We start from the raw sequence: 17290 nt of genomic DNA, 5'->3' as shown, positions 1-17290 counted from the left end.
TCAGATCCTGGAGAAGTTCTGCCTCTCCCTCCTCTCATCTTCCCCAAAGATCAGCTGCCCGTTAGTCCCTCTCATGGCGCTCTGCAGCTTTCTGCCAAATTGTTAATCATAATGGGTGGTAACATTTATTGAGGAGGTGAGTGTTGTCCACCTGGTTCGTGAGACTGCTTCATTGCTGTCTCTAGTGCCTGCCAGAAGTAAGGGCACAAAATGCAATTGTTGAATAAATGTGTGTTGCTAACAGCTCCCATCATTCCTGCTCCATCTCAGCAGAGGTGATGTGGCTGCGTGGGGAGTCACCTGCCCCCAAATTGTGGCCATTGTCACAGACAGAATAATGCTACCCCCTCCAAGTCCCCAGATGTCCATGTCCCTGTCCCCAGAACCTGCAAATATGTTACATTACAAGGAAGGCAAAGGGAACTTTACAGATGAGATTGAATTGAGCATCTGGCATTGGGGGAATTATCTGGATGATCCGGGCGGGCCTGATAGAACCACGGGGTCCTCGTAAGAGGGAGGCAGGAGGTCAGAGGGGAGAGAAGATGCTGCTTTACTGGCTTTGAAGGTGGAGGAAGGGCCCCCAAGCCCACAAACATATTTGGCCTCCAGAAGCTGGAAAAGACAAGAAAATGGATTCTCCCCTAGAGACTCCAGAAGGAACAGAAAGCCCTGCAGGCCCATTTTAGACTTCTGAACTCTGTAATTATAAGATAATAAAATTTTGCTGTAAGCCACTAACTTTGTGGCTGTTTGTTGCAGCAGCAATAGGAAATGAAGGTCGCTGTCTAGTTATGTCTCAGGTCTGGGGTCCACCGCTAGGACATTGTGAGAGCTGGGATAGTGGGGATAAGTACACGTGGAATTCCCAGCTTCCCAGCTGGGGGAGAGGGAAGGAGGTAGCATTCTGTGTGCCCATGAGTGCCAGGTCTGATCCTTAGCAAGGCCCACTGTTCTCATTTAAGCATTCAAACCACCCCATTAGTAGTGTGTGTATGTGTGTGTGTGGGGGGGGGGTAGCCCATTTTAACAGATGAGGCCTGTAGAGGCAAAGTTACCTGCCCGAGTTCCCATAGCAAGTGCCAGAGCCAGGTTTTAAACTTGAATTCTGTCTGACTCTGTCTCCCTCCTGAGACACCAGCCTCCGCTAAGTGGCCTGCATTTGGAGAGCACAGCCAAGATGGGCTCTCTGCTCCCCGTCACCCGGCCACGTGCAGGCCTCGCCCAGATGGGAGCCTGGATGGCCTGGGCATTGCTCACCAATTGAAGCGGCTCCCTGCTGTCCCCTGTAGCCAGGACCCATGCCCTCATGTCAGCAGCCGCCCCCTGTATCTGGGACCCATGCCCGCATGTGAGCAGCTGTCCCCTGTAGTCGGGACCCATGGCCCCATGTCAACAGCCGCCCCCTGTAGCCGGGACCCATGCCCCCTTGTCAGCAGCTGTCCCCTGCAGCTGGGACTCATGCCCCCATGTGAGCAGCTGTTCCTGTAGCTGGGACCCATGCCCTCATGTCAGCAACCGCCCCCTGTAGCTGGGACCCATGCCCCCATGTCAGCAGCCGCCCCCTGTAGCCAGGACCCATGCCCCTATGTGAGCAGCTGTCCTCAGTAGCCAGGACCCATGCCCCCATGTCAGCAGCCTTCCCCTGCAGCCGGGACCCATGCCCCCTTGTCAGCAGCTGTCACCTGCAGTCAGGACCCATGCCCCCTTACCAGCAGCCGTCCATCTCAGCAGAAGCCCCTATGCTTGTCTCTCCCGCAGTGTGAATGAGCTCTACGTCGATGACCCAGACAAGGACAGCGGGGGCAAAATCGACGTCACTCTCAACATCAGTTTACCCAATTTGCACTGCGAATGTGAGTATCCCAAACAGCCACCCCACCCCCTGCCCCCCACTACAGAGAAACGGAGAGGCGTCCAGGATATGTTAAATGAGCAGAGTGAGCTGTAAACATGTAGCAGATGATTCTCCCCACCCTGTTTTTAAGAGAACATAATGAAATATGCATGCACTTGGAGGCTTTTCTGGAATAAAAGAACACAAGAAACCGCTAACCGGGTGACCTCTGGAGAGTGACCGTGTTGGTGCGGGGAGCGTGAGGGTGTCCAAGGTCGTGCTCCTTAGAAGCAGAGCCTGCAGGTGAATTATTGAGAGAGAGCCCTCGGGAGGACCCAGTAAGGGAGTGAGGGAAGCAGGAGCCGGCAGGGCAAGAGGATGAACAAAGACATGTGTTCGGCTGAAGTCTAATCTCAGCCTGGTCTCATAGGGAGTGCTGGAGTATGAATTACACAATCGAGCTGGTCCCGCCCAACGACAAACAGGTCCAGGCTGTTACTGTCCATACATTTGACTGATGGCTACAGGAGGTCCGTGTCGGGTGGGAGGGCATCCCCCAAGCATCTCAAGACCAGGAGGCTTCCAGTCAGCCAAGAGGTGATTGCACCTACCGAAGGTGCAACCCTGGAGCTGTTAGCAGCCGATACCTACAGAAGTCAGATAGGGTGCCCTCTCCAGTCAAAAGGACCCGGACATGGCTGCTACAAGGAAGAACCAGGAAACTTCCTTTTTACTTCACACTGTTTGCTTGAACTAGAAGAATGAACTACTAGGTGCATAAAACAAAACTGGAGTTTTGGAGTCAGATTCTGTCTTCTTTGCTTCCTGGCACTGTATGACCTTAGCTAAGGTGAACCTGTCTGAGCTTCCATTTTCTCACCTCTGGCAATGTCTGACGTCTGAGGTTGTTGGGAGCAACTGATGAGATGGTTCCTAGATTTGCCAACGAGTGGCCTGGGTGTCCTCTCCCGGACCATGGTTCCAGCCCTCCTGCTGCCTCAGTGTGCAAAGTGTGATGCAGACCCCTTCCCTTTGATGCATTTCCACCCACTCCCTTCCCTCCAAAGGGCACCGCTGAGGGCAGACCACTGGGTGAGTCTCCAGCCAGAGATAAGGCAGCAATTCAGCCCTGTTTTTGCATTTTGAGTCCTGCGGTAGAATTACATCACAGTTTTGAATCCACAGTGGGCCCCGAGCCAGGGAACCTGTGGAAATAGGTTGTTTTTATTTTTATTTCTTCTTTTTCTCTTAGAAAAACAATTCATCTGGCAGCTTCTCCTTCAGGAGTTGGTCTGGGCTGTGGAGCAAGGAAATTCTTAGTCAGGACAGAGGACTGGGAACAGTGGAGCAGGGGAGGGAAGGGATGTGGTTCCAGGCTCCATCCCAGATCTGGGCAGCAGCCTGGGCAAGCCCTAGGCTGCTGGCGATGACGGCCCCACTGCCCTGCTCCCCACCTGGGCCTGCTGGCCCTGGGGCAGGGGTGGGGATGGTGGGCACCGTCTGGATCAGGACAGGTCCCACTAGAGCCAAACATTTTGGAGTTTCTTTAAAAGAACTTAGAGAAATTGATTATAAAATGAAAAAAAGATGCATGCTCATTATTGCACCTTTGGAAAACCCAGAAAAGCAGAGAGAGAAGAAATCGCCCCTGATCCATCACCCCAAGCTGGTATTGGTTGCCATTTTGATGCAGTTCCCTCCTGCTAGCCTTTCCTTCTGTATATTTGAAACATGGTATGTGTACGCTCATATCCTGCTTTTAAAAATAATATTTCTTATTACACAAGTAAGACAGGAATGCATTTTTTTTTTTTTAATTTTAAAAAGAAGCACATTCAAAATACAGACATATGTAAAGAAAAGTAAAAAAAAGTCCCCCTTTCTACCTCATGTTCTCCAGTGTGCTGTCCTCCCAGAGGAAGTCTCTGTTGGCAGTTGGGATCTTTTTCCCTCACCTCTAAAAATGTGTGTGTGCCCGTGTGTGTGTGTCTGTCTGTCTGTCTGCAAACATATAGTTTGGGGTTTTCTTCCTTTTTACATAACTGGGAAGCCACTAAATGAGACCCTACTGGGGTTTCATGCTTTTTCAGCTAATGTCTTAGAGCTGTTCCTACATCTCTCATGATATTAGTGATGCACAAACCATAGTTGCCAGGTATTCCGCACTTATTCCAGGCCAGGCCCTGTCCTGAATCCTTTGGCTGTGTTAACACATTAAGGTGAGAGTTGGTCTAGCAGGGTGTGGGCTAAGAGTGTGGGCTCTGGAGCAAAACTTCCTGGGTTCCAAGCCAAGCTCCACCATTTCTTAGCCGTGGGATCTCAGGCAGGTTTTGTAATCTCTGTGCCTCAGTTTCCCCATATGTAGGATGGGACTCTTGCCCACAGAGATGTTCAGATAAAAGGCACTTAGAAGAGCCTCTCACACGTGTAAGTGCTGCTTTAATTTTGTACTATAATATTTAAAAATATTTTTCAAATATCCTGACAAACCTATGATAGAAGAGGAAACCTAGGCACAGAGAGGTTAGATGATTTGTTCAAGGTTCCAGGGCTAGTAAGGAGCAGAGCCATCCCCAGCAGCCACAGACAATGGCAGCTCCCCAGTCCTACTTCCAGCCACTGCCCTGCTCGTGGCCTCTCTCCATGCTCGTGGGTTCAGCTTGTGCTTTGTACTTGCCCCACAGCATTCCAGAGAGGGGCCGTTCCATTGACCATTCCCCTGTTGAAGGCAGCCGGATGGCTTCCAGTTGTCACGATTTCAAATAAGGTTGCCCAGAGCAGCCTTTGCCCACATCTGGACACACACTTGTAACTGGAAGATGGGCTTCCAGAGGTAGAACCTCTGAGTCAAACAGGGACCCGCTGCTGTTTCTTTCGACTTAACATTACAGCCTCGGTGTTTCCCATGAGCTGCAGACCCTGAACGACATTTTCAACAGCTGAGTCACGTTCCCTTCCATGGATGCGCCCTCTCTTACTTCCCCGGCCCCATTTTCCCTTTTAAATTTGCCTCATTTAAAAATTGCTTCCACTGCTGTTTTTTTGTATGGCAACCTCCTTTTTTAGTGTGACTGCTAGGAAAATTCCTGCATTTCTATAGTTTATGGAGATTTTCCCCCCACTCCACCCTCACTCCCACCCCTTGCCACTTGCAATACCTCAGGGAACACAATTAGCATTGGTGTGCCCTTTTAATGGATTGGAAAGTGGAGTTGCAGCGTGGTGACTGAGAGTCACAATGGAGTCAGAGCCAGGACTCCAGCCTCAGATTTCCCATTTGGTATCCTGGGAACCTAGAAAAACACCCAAGCTCCTGGAGGGCTGGGCTATAGATCCCCCTTTGTACATCCCCGATGCTTAGTCTGGGCCTAGTAGGAACAGGCGATGGGTAGAGGAAGGTATGAATGAATGAATGTATGGGGAATGAATGAATGATCCTCTTCAGCCAGTGAACCTAGCAGACTCAGTCTGAGAAATCATAAAGAGTGCTAGCATTTCTTAAGCACTTTCTACTTAGTGGGTGCCGAGTCCTCTTCTAAGTACTTACTATTACATGTATTAGCTATTTGATCCCATAACAAGCCTTCAAGGAGGGTTTGATTGTTATCACTTCCATTTTACGTAGAAAGACACTGAGGCATGGAGAGGTCATGTGACCCAGCCAAGGTCACACGTCTGGTAAAAGGCAGCCAGGATTCAGACCACCAGTGTGGTCCGTCAGTGCCCTTGACCGCTACCCTCCGCGGCCTGCCCGCAGCTCGCATTTAGCCGACTTGTCACCTCTGCACTCTTGAGGTCCCTTTCTCTGCCCCCATGAGCTGCTGGTTTCCACCAACTCTTTCTTCCCCCTCTACCTTTTAGCTGCAAGTGGGGGCAGGAACGCTGGGGTGTTTCCATGGGAATGGGAAAATTGCAAGAATGCTCCCTCTTAGTCAAGCTATCACTTCCTCCTATTCCTGCTGATTTCCTCCCTGTGGCTTTGGGTTCCAAGACCAGGAGCTCCTATGGGGCAGAGACTGAAACACCTTCCTCTCTGCAGTCCCAGGGCTTAGCCCGGAGATTGGCATGTCCATGGAGCAGATGAGTGAAGGGGTCCTAGACAGGAGAGAACTGGTCCTCAAGTCCCGTTTTTCTGGGCACCTGTGACTCCTCTCTCCTTGCCTTCCACAGTGGTCGGGCTTGACATCCAGGATGAGATGGGCAGGCACGAAGTGGGGCACATCGACAACTCCATGAAGATCCCGCTGAACAATGGGGTGGGCTGCCGCTTTGAGGGGCAGTTCAGCATCAACAAGGTACAGAGATGCTACCTGGGTCCCCCTTCCATTCCCTCCCTGCACCATCTTTCCCCTTCCTCCTCGGAAGCACGTCACCTAGCCTCACTCTTAACAGAGCCCCCCCTCAAGATAAGGGTCAGTGTCCTTGTTGAGAAGCTGAGTTGGGGTTCCAGGGCCCTAAAGTTTTGATCCCCTGAAGGCTGTTTCAGGAAGGGCATTCACTTCTCCTCATTGAGGGAGACAGTGGGAGGTGAGCAGACATTAGGATCTGGAGTCCTGCTCTACCCCCTCTTAACCAAGCAACACCCCAAAAATCACTTGACTTGCCTTAGCTTCAGTTTTACATCTTTAGATTTGTGTGAGGATTCAGTGAGCTAATACACGTGCATTCATTCAAGAGTTTTATTATGCACCTTCTCCATTCTACGGTTTGTTATTAGCTCTGGGGCTCTTGCATTGAATAGATGGGCAAAGTTCCTGCTCTGGAGGTCCTTTGTTCTAGTTGGGAGACAAACTAAACAATATTTCAGCTGGTGCTAGTTGCTGTGACTGGGAATAAAGCAGGAGAGGACTAAGAGTGGGGTGGATTTGAAAGCACCTTGTTGCGTCCAAAGGACTGCTCAAGCATCACTGATGTTTTGTTCTCCAGAACCAGCTTTCAGAATTCATCCTCCCTTTAGACCCTGAGACAAGGATGTGAGTGCAGTGTATTTGGGAGGGCCGGCATATCCCCGTGGGAGACATCAAAAGGTTCTCAGCACATGCCAGCTCTGCTCTTACCTCTTTTTTTCTGTATTATTGCAGTGGATCCTCTCAACAACTCAGTGAGGTTGGCACCATTTTACAGATGGGGAAACTGAGACTCAGGGAGATTAAGCATCACACCCAAGGTCCCACGGTCCCCTTCCCAGTCCCTGCCAGCTGAGCTACTGGACATTCCTGGCTTCTATTTTCCCCGCTCCAGTGCTGGCTTGGAATGCCCTTCCTCTAATCTCATTTGGAGATTACTGTCCACACCCAGCCCAAGGACAGGTTCTGTTTGTCCTGTACATTCAAAGATCAGGAGTCCAGATGTCCAATTTTTCTTGAAAAATCAGAGGCTCCAGCCACACTTGGGCCCATGTTCCCACTAATGACAGTTCTCTGGAGCCGATCTGCTCCTGGAATGTCCCCACCAGAAGGCTTGGGGGTGGCTAGGCCTGTCTCTCTCCAGGTAGCCCCAAAGCCACCTGCTTCTCCATGTGACCTCCCCACGGAGTCCTAGCAGGGTTGCTGGCCTGACAGCTCAGGATCCCTTAAGTGCTAACATGGAAGCTACCAGGCCTGCTTAAGACAGGCTAGAACTGGGAGAATGTCACCTCTTCTGCATTCTCTGGGTTAAAGTAAATCACATGCAGGTTCAGGAAGGGACTACCCAAGGGCAGGGATACTGGGAGGCCGTGGTTCACTGGGCACTCTCCTTGGAGATTAGTTACCACACAGTATCTTTGCTGTGCCCCATGATTTGGATTTTGTTGTGGCTGTGATGGCAAGCCATTTGTGGGTTTGAAGCAGGGAAGCAATGTAATCAGATTTATGCTCTAGAATGGTGTGATTTAATAAGGTATCTACCAGCCACGTGAGGCTATTTAAATTTTAAAATTTGAATTAATTAAATTAATTAAGCTATTTAAATTAATAAAAGATAAATAAAATGTAAAATTCAGTTCCTCGGTGGCACTAGCTGCCTTTCAAATGCTCACTAGCCACACGTGGCTAATGGCTACCATATTGAATATTGCAGGTTCAGAGCATTTCCATCATTGCAGAAAGTTTGGTTGGACATCCCAGCTTTAGAAAGATCATGGTGGCAGCTACACTGGGATAGACTGAAGGGGGCCAAGGGCAGAGGTGGATAACGGACAGCAGTCATGACAGGGATGTTGGGGAGAAGTGGCTGGCTCTGGGATGTAGAGCCAATGAGACTTACCACTAATTGGATGAGGGGGTAAGGGCAAGAGTAAAATCAAAGAAAACTCATAGGTTTTTTTTTGGTCTTGATAACCAAATGGTACCACCTTTCAGACTTAGAGGTTTGGGGAAACATGGATTGTATGGGAGGTGGGGCTGGGATTCAGTAGTTGGGTTCTGGATGTATTTCATTTGTGATTCCCATCGGGTGTCTAGGTAGAAATGTTACATTGGAAATTGGGAATGTGTTTCTGGAGTTAAGGAGGAAGGGCCGAACCAGAGATGTAGATGTGGGAGTTATCAGGGAATGGATGATGCTGGAAGCTGTAAGTCAGTGCTACTCAAAGTGTGGCCCCTGGACTGGCAGCACTGGCATCACGTGGCACTTGTTAGACCTGCAGAATCTCGGGCCCCACCTCATGCATCTGTGTCGCATAATAAGATGTGCTGGTTTGGATGTATTATGTCCCCCAAAATGCCATGTTCTTTAATGCAGTCTTGTGGGGGCAGATGTATTAGTGTTGATTAGGTTGGAATCTTTGGATTAGGTTGTTTCCATGGAGATATGACCCACCCAACTGTGGGTAATACCTTTGATTATATTATTTCCATGGAGGTGTAGCCCTGCCCATTCAGCATGGGTCCTGATTGGTTTACTCTAGCCCTATAAAAGCTCACAAACAGAAGGACCTCAGAGCAGCTGCAGCTTGGAGAGACATTATGGAGAAGGCCATTTTGAAACTCAACCTGGGAGCAAGCCGAAGCCAGCCACGTGCCTTCCCAGCTAACAGAGGTTTTCCAGATGCCATCACTGTTCTACAGTGAAGTTACCCTACTGTTGACGCCTTTGTTTGGACATTTGCATGGCCATAAGATAGTAACTTTGTAACCAGATAAGCTCCCCTTATAAAAGCTAGTCCATTTCTGGTATTTTGCATTATGGCAGCATTAGCAAACCGGAACACAAGCCCTCCAGATTTGAGGAGCATAGGTCTAAGCAAGATCCCTTAGGGAGTGGGGTTTGAGCAATGTTCTAAACCTGGGGTCCACAGATACTCCAAGGAGTGCAGATCAAATTCAAGGGGACTGTGAAGTCAAATGGAAAAAAAATTACATCTTTATTTTTATTAACTCAAATTTAGCTTTTCCTTCTATGATGACTGTGGGAAAAAAACCGCAGTAGTATTAGCAGTACCTGTAACTTAATCACTAGTAGAAATCGCTGATATTTTAATATCATGTGACAGTCATTGCAGATAATTTCCATATGTTGTTTCCATTCACGCCTTTGAAATTACAGTAATTATTTAACCCACCACTAGATTTTGTTATTTGATGCATTAATAAAGAAGCATATTCAAATTTATTTTTTATATATGTATTTTTAATTACTGTTTAAATATAATGTCTTTCCTTTGCAATCCTATGAATTTTATTTTAGGCGTTTAAAACGTTTCATACGTTTACAGCATAGATGTCTCTCATCTGTCAAAGCATCCCTGGCACCAAAAATGTTACGAAATGCAAAGTCTAAGTAGAAATGGAGTTTGAGGCTGATCCTCGGTGCTCTAGAAGTAGCGAACGAGACAGAGGGACAACAAAATGTAGGAGAAGGAATGGTTAGAGAAGTTGGAAGACACGTGGGTGAGTAGATCCTAGAATCTAAAAAAAACCCTATATCAAAGAGGAAGAGGAGGAGGGTCAGTGCTGCAGGGGTCGAGGAAGATGGGGGCAAGGAGTGACTGTTGTTCTGTTTGCTGAAAAGAAGGATCCAGGGAAAGCTGATGGTGTGGGAGAGGACGGGCAGCTGCAGGAAGGAAAGAGAGAATGGGATCCAAGTCATGGGGTTGGGGTGATGGGCAGGGGTGTGGGCACCATGCAAGTGCCCGGGCTCTTTGCTCTGCCTCTGATCCCTTCTGTCTGCCTGGAGAACTGCTGCTCACTCCCAGGTCTCGGGTGCCGCGGGTCCCTCTGGGGAAGCTCTCCTGTCCCTCTCCATGCCCTCCCTCCCTGTCCCTTGTCGGCAGCCCCACGCATCACACTCGGGTGCTAATGGCTATTTCCTCCTCTAGACACTTTCTCAACTTCTTTTAGCAGATGCCCCCTCCCTGAATAATTCACTCAAACGCCCCTCTCTGTGTGCGGCTCCAGGCTTGGCTTTGGGTGCAGAGCCGAGAGCAATAGTCCCAGTCCCCACCCTTGGCCCTGCTCACGTCTGTAATGGGGTGACAGCCGACACACAGCTCAACGCCCAAACAAGTAAACACACACGTGTGATAAAGCAGCTATGAAGAGAACAAATGGGGTGTTAGGATGGAGAATAAAACAGGAGGCCCAATGAGTTAGGGCTGTAAGGGAAGGCCTGCTGGAAGGAGACAGGTGAAGGTAGACACACATCTAAATCGTGGAGGCCTCCCCTGGGGACATGTGATCACCTGGGTTGAATGTGTGTGTGTGTGTGTGTGTGTGTGTGCCCCACACAGTGAGCCTGGAAGGACTGTGTTTGTTCGGTTCTCTGTGGCCAGCACCCAACCTGGGGTGATGACCCAGGATTCAAGCCAGCCATCATGCCCTTCCACCCCTGGGCCAACGTGCCCAAGGCTGCAGCCTGCTTCCCTCCAATGGCTGTGTCAGGGCTCCCCACTGATGGTTGTGTCAGGGCCCCCCACTGATGGCTGTGTCGGGGCTCCCTACTGGCTCTCAGTGAACCAGAAGGCTGGCAACTGAGTGGCACAGAATGAAGGTCTTGCAGTTTGGGGTCCAATGGCCCCATGCTTGGGAATCCCGGCTGCACTGCCCACTGGTTGGGTCACTCTGGGCAATTTCGCTTCTCTGAGCCTCAGTTTCCTCATCTGTAACGCTGGGATATTAATCCTGACCTCACAGGTTGGGAGATATGAGCAAAGTAAAATAAGTAAAGCCTTGGGCACAGTGGGGACTAGGACAAGCGTGAGTGCCCCTTTTTTTTGGCCTTATTTATTCCTCTGCAGTGGACATTTCCATGAACTTATCAGCTGGGTCCAAGTGTGCTTGTCAAATGGACATGGATGATATCCAAGAAACTGATCTCTGCTCAGGGTAGGGCCAGGGGTTCTAAGAAGGGGTCACGCCAGCCCCCACCCATGGCTCCCCTTACTAGATGCCTACCTGGCCCTTTGGCATCTATAAACTCATCAAATCCTCAAACAGCCCGAAGGGAACTGAAGCACAAGAGGGTAAGAGACCTGCTCAAATATGTTTCCACAATAAACATTTTTTAAAAAGTCAAAGAAAGTTGTTCAATTGTGGGACCCTCAGCCCCCTTCAGACCCCTCCAATCTAATTGAAAAATCCAAATGGGGACCTCACATGTATTTCCGTGCAGCATCGTCCAGGTAGCATGTAGTCTCTTCCTGCTTTTTTTATTCCCAATTGTAGTGGACATTTATTACAGCCAATCCCTGTTTTACTTTCCTTAAAGGTGATAAATATTCAAAGTGCTCAAAAAAAGAAAGAGACAGAGGGAGGGAGGGAGGGAGGAACCTGGGGGGAATTGAACCCAGGGACTTACCACCAGGGCCCATGCTTTTCCCCCTGCACCAGCTTTCCTGCTGCCTCTTCTTGTAGACATCTGGTTATATGTGTGTGAGCAGTTGTGGCTGTATCCTCCCCGTCCCGGCTCCCACCTTCTACCCCCAACTCCTGGAGGGAGTAGAGGTTTCCCTCTCTCCCTCATTAAGGGTCTGTGCCTTCCGGGAGCTCCCAGTCCCGGGACGAACGGATCAGGAAGCCCACAGTGACAACAGGCTAAGACGACACAGGTCAGCAGCTGGCCCCCACGCCCCTTCTCCCTCCACATTGCATGGACATGCCCTGTGGCTCTTGATCCAGCCATCAGGAAGCCGGCAGCCTGGAGGAGACCACATGGAGACCTTGCTGCATCACCCAGCCCCTGCAGGGAGGGCAGGAGGGGGTAAGGGTATGGGGCCTGGCTCCAGCTATGTTTTTATAATCCATCAGAGGCACTGACGTGGGTTCCTAACTCACAGGCTCCAAATACGTCGTCTTTTCTTTCTTTGGCCCAGCGTGTGCTGGCATGAGTCAGCCACCTGTGATGGGTTCTCCAGGGAGCGGAGAGCAGGTTTCTGACTCACAGGCTTGTGGGGCTGGGGTGCGGGTGGCAGAGGCGCGGGCACCAGGCTTCTTGACGCGTTTAATTCTGCGGGTGCGAGTCCCAGGCCCCAACCCATGGCTCAGTCCACGGGAGGACCCGTGTCGCTGCATAGAAATGCCTGGAAGTCACACATCAGACAGCTAACAGTTTCTTTTTCTTTTCTTTTTTTAAATTCAGTTTTATTGAGATACATCCACATACCATACAGTCATCCAAAGTGTATAAGCATCTGTTCACAGTACCATCATATAGTTGTGCATTCATCACCCCAATCTATTTTTGAACATTTTCCTTAAACCAGAAAGAGTAAAAATAAGAATAAAAAATGAAAGTAAAAAAGAACACCCAAATCGTCCCCACCCTATTTTTCATTTAGTTTTTGTCCCCCTTTTTCTACTCATCCATCCATACATTGGATAAAGGGAGTGTGATCCATAAGACTTTCACAATCACACTGTCACCCCTTGTAAGCTACATTGCTATACAATCACCTTCAAGAGTCAAGGCTACTAGGTTGCAGTTTGATAGTTTCAGGTCTTGTCTTCTAGCTATTCCATTACACTAAAACCTAAAAAGGGTTATCTATATAGTGTGTAAGAATGTCCACCAGAGTAACCTCTCGACTCCACTTGAAATCTCTCAGCCACTGAAATATTTTGTTTCATTTCACATCCCCCTTTTGGTCAAGAAGATATTCTCAATCCCACGATGCCAGGTCCAGATTCATCCCCAGGAGTCATATCCTGTGTTGCCAGGGAGATTTACACCCCTGGGAGTCGGGTCCCACATAGGGGGAGGGCAGTGAGGTCACCTGCCGAGTTGGGTTTAGCTAACAGTTTCTTGCTTCCAGAGATGGTGGTCAACGGGGATTTTTTGTTCTACCTGAGTCATGTGGAATTTTTATAATGAACATATTTCCAGGTAGTATTTATATAGGTAAAAATGAATGAATAAAAAAATTTAAAGATACAGTGACCCTTTCCCCATCTCCCTGCCTTTCTACGTGCTGTTCCCTCTTCTTAAGTGGCTCTTGGCTATTGGCTCTGATGACAAACTTGTGTTTATCCTATAAACCGAACCCGATAATAGCAGCCAACTGCTCTGCACACTTCACCCACTTTCATCCTCCAGTAACCCTCTGCGGTTATTACCCCCATTTTGCTGATAGAAAAACTGAGGCAAAGAGCAGCTACTGACCTGCCTGGGGGCTCTCCAGCTAGGAAGTGGTGGGCTGGACTGGGGCCTGCTGTGGAACTCAAAGCCAGTGGCCCACCACAGGTTAGGGGCCTCCTGGAGCGATGCTGTCCCTTGAGGGAGACGTTGCTGAATCGTCCTTCTGGCTCCGCTCCAGACCTGGTGGGCTGTCCTCTCCTCTGTGCTCGCCACATTGTAGCCCCAAACACACTCAACTGTGGGCTCACTGAGTCTACAACCATGCCCGTTCAGTCCAGAGCTGAGGCCTGAATGGAGACAAGAAAATTCCTTCAGGAAGTCCACACCCTTGTGTTTGAAACAGACACACCTGAGAAATAAGCTGGCTTTGATTGACTGCCACGTGCTTGGCCCTAAGGCTTATTTCCTCCTCTGAAGTGGCTAACTGACTCTTCCTTGAGCTGAGATGGGATAAAGCCTGAGTTTTCCAGGGTGGTATTCGGGGCCTTTGATATATGGACCCGTCTCCCTCTGAGCTTCTTCATTTCCCACCACCACCAAACCCCAGACCCTTCTTTTATATATATACATACATATATATATTTTTTATTGTGAAATATAACATATGTAGAGAGAACAGTGATAACTTTCAAAGTACTATTTAACAAGTAGTTAGCAAATTTCAAAGAATATTATGGGTTACATTTCCATAATTTCAGTTATTTCCTTATTGTGAAATATATATAGAGAAAGGTGATAACTTTCAGAGTACAATTTAACAAATAGTTATATAGGTAATTTCAAGGAATGTTACGGGTTCCAGTTCCACAGTTTCAGTTATTTCCTTATTGTAAAATAAAACATTATTAGAGAACGGTGATAACTTTCAAGGTACAATTTAACGAGTAGCTATAGAGCAGATTTCAAAGAATGTTATGGGTTACAGTTAACGATTTCAGTTATTTCCTTCTAGCTATTCTAATACCCTAGCATCTAAAAAAAGTATTAATACAAAAATTCAGTATTAAATCCTATCTTGTCTGTTGCCACCCCTTCTTCTTGTTTAATCACTTTCTGGATCTTCAGGGATGTCTAGGCAGTGACCACCCTAACTTGTTCATGTTGAAAAGAGGTGTTGACTTTATGAGAAAGTGGGCTGCAACTGATTGATGCTCTTGGAGAGGCTATTATCTCTGGGGTTTGGGACTTATCTGGCATAGGAACACTCTGGAGGATTTAAGTTTCTGAAAAATAAACTTAGTGAGTGACTTTTACAGAGTCTCAGATGGAGACCTAGGTATTTGGGGACTACTGTTGATTACGGCTTGGCATACTGTGGCCATCTGGATATCTAGCTGGAACTTGCATAAGAGTAACCTCCAGAACAGCCTCTCAACTCTATTTGAGATCTCTTAGCCACTGTAACCTTATTTTGTTACCTTTCTTTTCCCCTTTTGGTCAAAAAGTCATTTTCAATCCCTCAGTGCCGGGACCAGGCTCATTCCTGGGAGTTGTGTCCCACATTGCCAGGGAGATTCACTCCCCTGGGATCTAGACCCTTCTTTTATTCAGAGTGTTGATAAAACCAAACTTTTCTAGCTTCTTAAATATACCCCCAAACTGGGCCATCCATGGCCTTCACACTTGTTCATGCTCTGTCCTCTGTCCAGAAGCCTTTTCCCCTGGGAGGCCTTCCCCAAACCCGCCCCACCCCCAGCTGAGCCAGGGCCCCTCTGTGGCCCTCACCTCCACTCCCCACCCCAGTCTGAGGACCCTGTGGCCCAGTGCAGCTCACTCGGCCTCTCATTGTCTGTTCCGAGTCTGAGTCACAGCAGGCCAGGGGCTTGTCCAGGGCAGGCTCCTGTCTGGGTCATCCCCCCACAGCGCACCTCCTGAAGGACTGGCTCTGTGTGACCATCGGCCCAGGGCTCCTGGGTTCCATGGCCCCAGGCATTAGTGGGAAGGAACATCCTTTGATCCCAGAGTCGACAGACTTGAGTTCAAATTGTAGCTCTGCAAGTTTCTTGACTGTTCTGCGCCTCGGTTTCCTCTTCTGTGAAATGGAAATTATCAAGTACCTAACTCAAAACAGCTGTTTTAAGGATGAAATGACATTCATTCATTCATTTGATAATATTTATTGAGCACCTGCTATGTGCCAGGGACTGGGGGATACAATAGGAAACAAAACAGACACAAACCCCTACTAGCATGGAGCTTACATCATAGTGGGAGGAAGCAGGCAAGAGCCAAACAAGTATAAGATGGTGGGTGATGCTTAGTGCTCTGGAGAAAAATCAAGCAGGGTAGGGAGGATAAGGAGTGTTCTGGATTGCTAGTGCTGCCATTATGCAAAATACTAGAAATGGATTGGCTTTTATAAAGGGGGGTTATTAAGTTACAAATTTACAGTCCTACAGCCATGGAAGTGTCTAAACGAATGTGTAATCATGAGTATACCTTCACTGAAGAAAGGCTGTTGGTGTCTGGAAAACCTTTGTTAGCTGGGAAGTCACGTGGCTGGCATCTGCTTGCTCCCAGGTTGCATTTCAAAATGATGTTCTCCAAAATGTCTAAGCATCAGCCAACGTCAGGGGTCCGCAACGCCAAGCATCTCTGAGCTAAGCCAGCAAGCATCTGGGCCTGTGATGGCTCTTTTTAAAGGATTCCAGTAAACTAATCAAGACCCATGCTGAGTGGGTGGGGCGATGCCTCCATGGAAATAATCCAATCAAAAGTTTCACCTACAGTGGTGTGAGTCACATCTCCATGAAAACAACCTAACCCCAGTATCCCACAAGATTGGATTAAAGGTCATGGCTTTTTGTTGGAGGACATAATATATCCAAACTGGCACAGGGAGTGTCCCCTGCTGAAAGGGGACACTTGAGCAGAGGCCTGTGGGAGGTGAGGACGGGCTACGGGAAACAAGTTCCAGGAAGGGGGAGTGGCAGGTGCAAAGGCCCTGAGGTAGAGGCCATGCTTTGCGTGGCTCCAGGAAGAGCACAGTAGGAGAGGGCAGGGAGGTAGGGGCAGAGTGTGTGGCCTGGTAGCCAGAACACATGCAGCCTCGCCCAGCGCTGTGGGGACTTGGGCTTCTAACTCTGAGAGAAACAGAAGCCTCGGGGGATTTTGCAGCAGAGGAGTGACGAGAGCAAACATAGGCTTTTAAAGGATCCTCCTGCCCTCATGCACTGTTGATGGGAATGTAAAACAGTACAGCCACCATGGAAACCAGTTTGGCAGTTCCTCAAAAAGTTAAACCTAGAATCAGCATGTGACCTGGCTATCCTACTTCTAGATATATACCCAAAAGAATTGAAAGCAGGGGTCAAACAGATACTTGCACTCAACTGTTCATAGCGGCATTATTCACAATTGCCAAGGGGTAAAAACAACACAGGTATCTATCAGTGGATGAACAGATAAACAGAATGTGATATATACATCCAGTGGAATATTATTCAGCTGAGAAAAAGGATGAAGTTCTCATACATGAGACAATATAGATGCACCTTGAAAACATTATGTTCAGGGAAAGAAGTCAGTCACAAAGACCCCACATTGCATGATTCTAACTATATGAAATGTCCAGAGTAGGGAAATCCATGAGACACAAGTAGATTAGTGGTTGCCAGAGGATGGGGGGAAGGGAGAATTGGGACTGAATGCTACAGGTTCAGAGTTTCTTTTGGGGGTGGTGGGAATGTTCTAGAATCAAATAGTGATGACATTTACCCAATAGAGTGAATATTACTAAAAACCACTAAGTGTACACTTTAAGATGGTGACTTTTAAGTTTTGTGAATTGTATCTAAAATAATGCTACTGAAAAAGAAAAAAGACTGCTCTGGTGTTTTTGGGGAATGGCCTGAGTTAGAGGCAAGGATGGAAGCTGGGAGCCCAGTGGGGAGACGACCA

The 17290-nt window shown here is 48.4% G+C and overlaps 1 protein-coding gene across 2 annotated transcripts in view; it reads left to right on the top strand.

Annotated features, from left to right (window-relative positions):
• Positions 1–17290, top strand: part of ERGIC1 (endoplasmic reticulum-golgi intermediate compartment 1) — a 122574-nt gene that overhangs the window by 77658 nt on the left and 27626 nt on the right. For both annotated transcript variants that reach the window (XM_037802153.1, XM_037802154.1), the window contains exons 4-5: positions 1762–1856; positions 6008–6132. In XM_037802153.1, coding sequence (XP_037658081.1) covers positions 1762–1856; positions 6008–6132 — 220 coding nt within the window. The remainder of the gene's footprint in view (positions 1–1761; positions 1857–6007; positions 6133–17290) is intronic.

Source organism: Choloepus didactylus, chromosome 13, assembly GCF_015220235.1.
Source record: "Choloepus didactylus isolate mChoDid1 chromosome 13, mChoDid1.pri, whole genome shotgun sequence".
Classification (NCBI taxonomy): Eukaryota; Metazoa; Chordata; class Mammalia; order Pilosa; family Megalonychidae; genus Choloepus; species Choloepus didactylus.
Note: the sequence above shows the minus strand (reverse complement) of the source record. Positions and strands in the feature narration are given on the sequence as shown.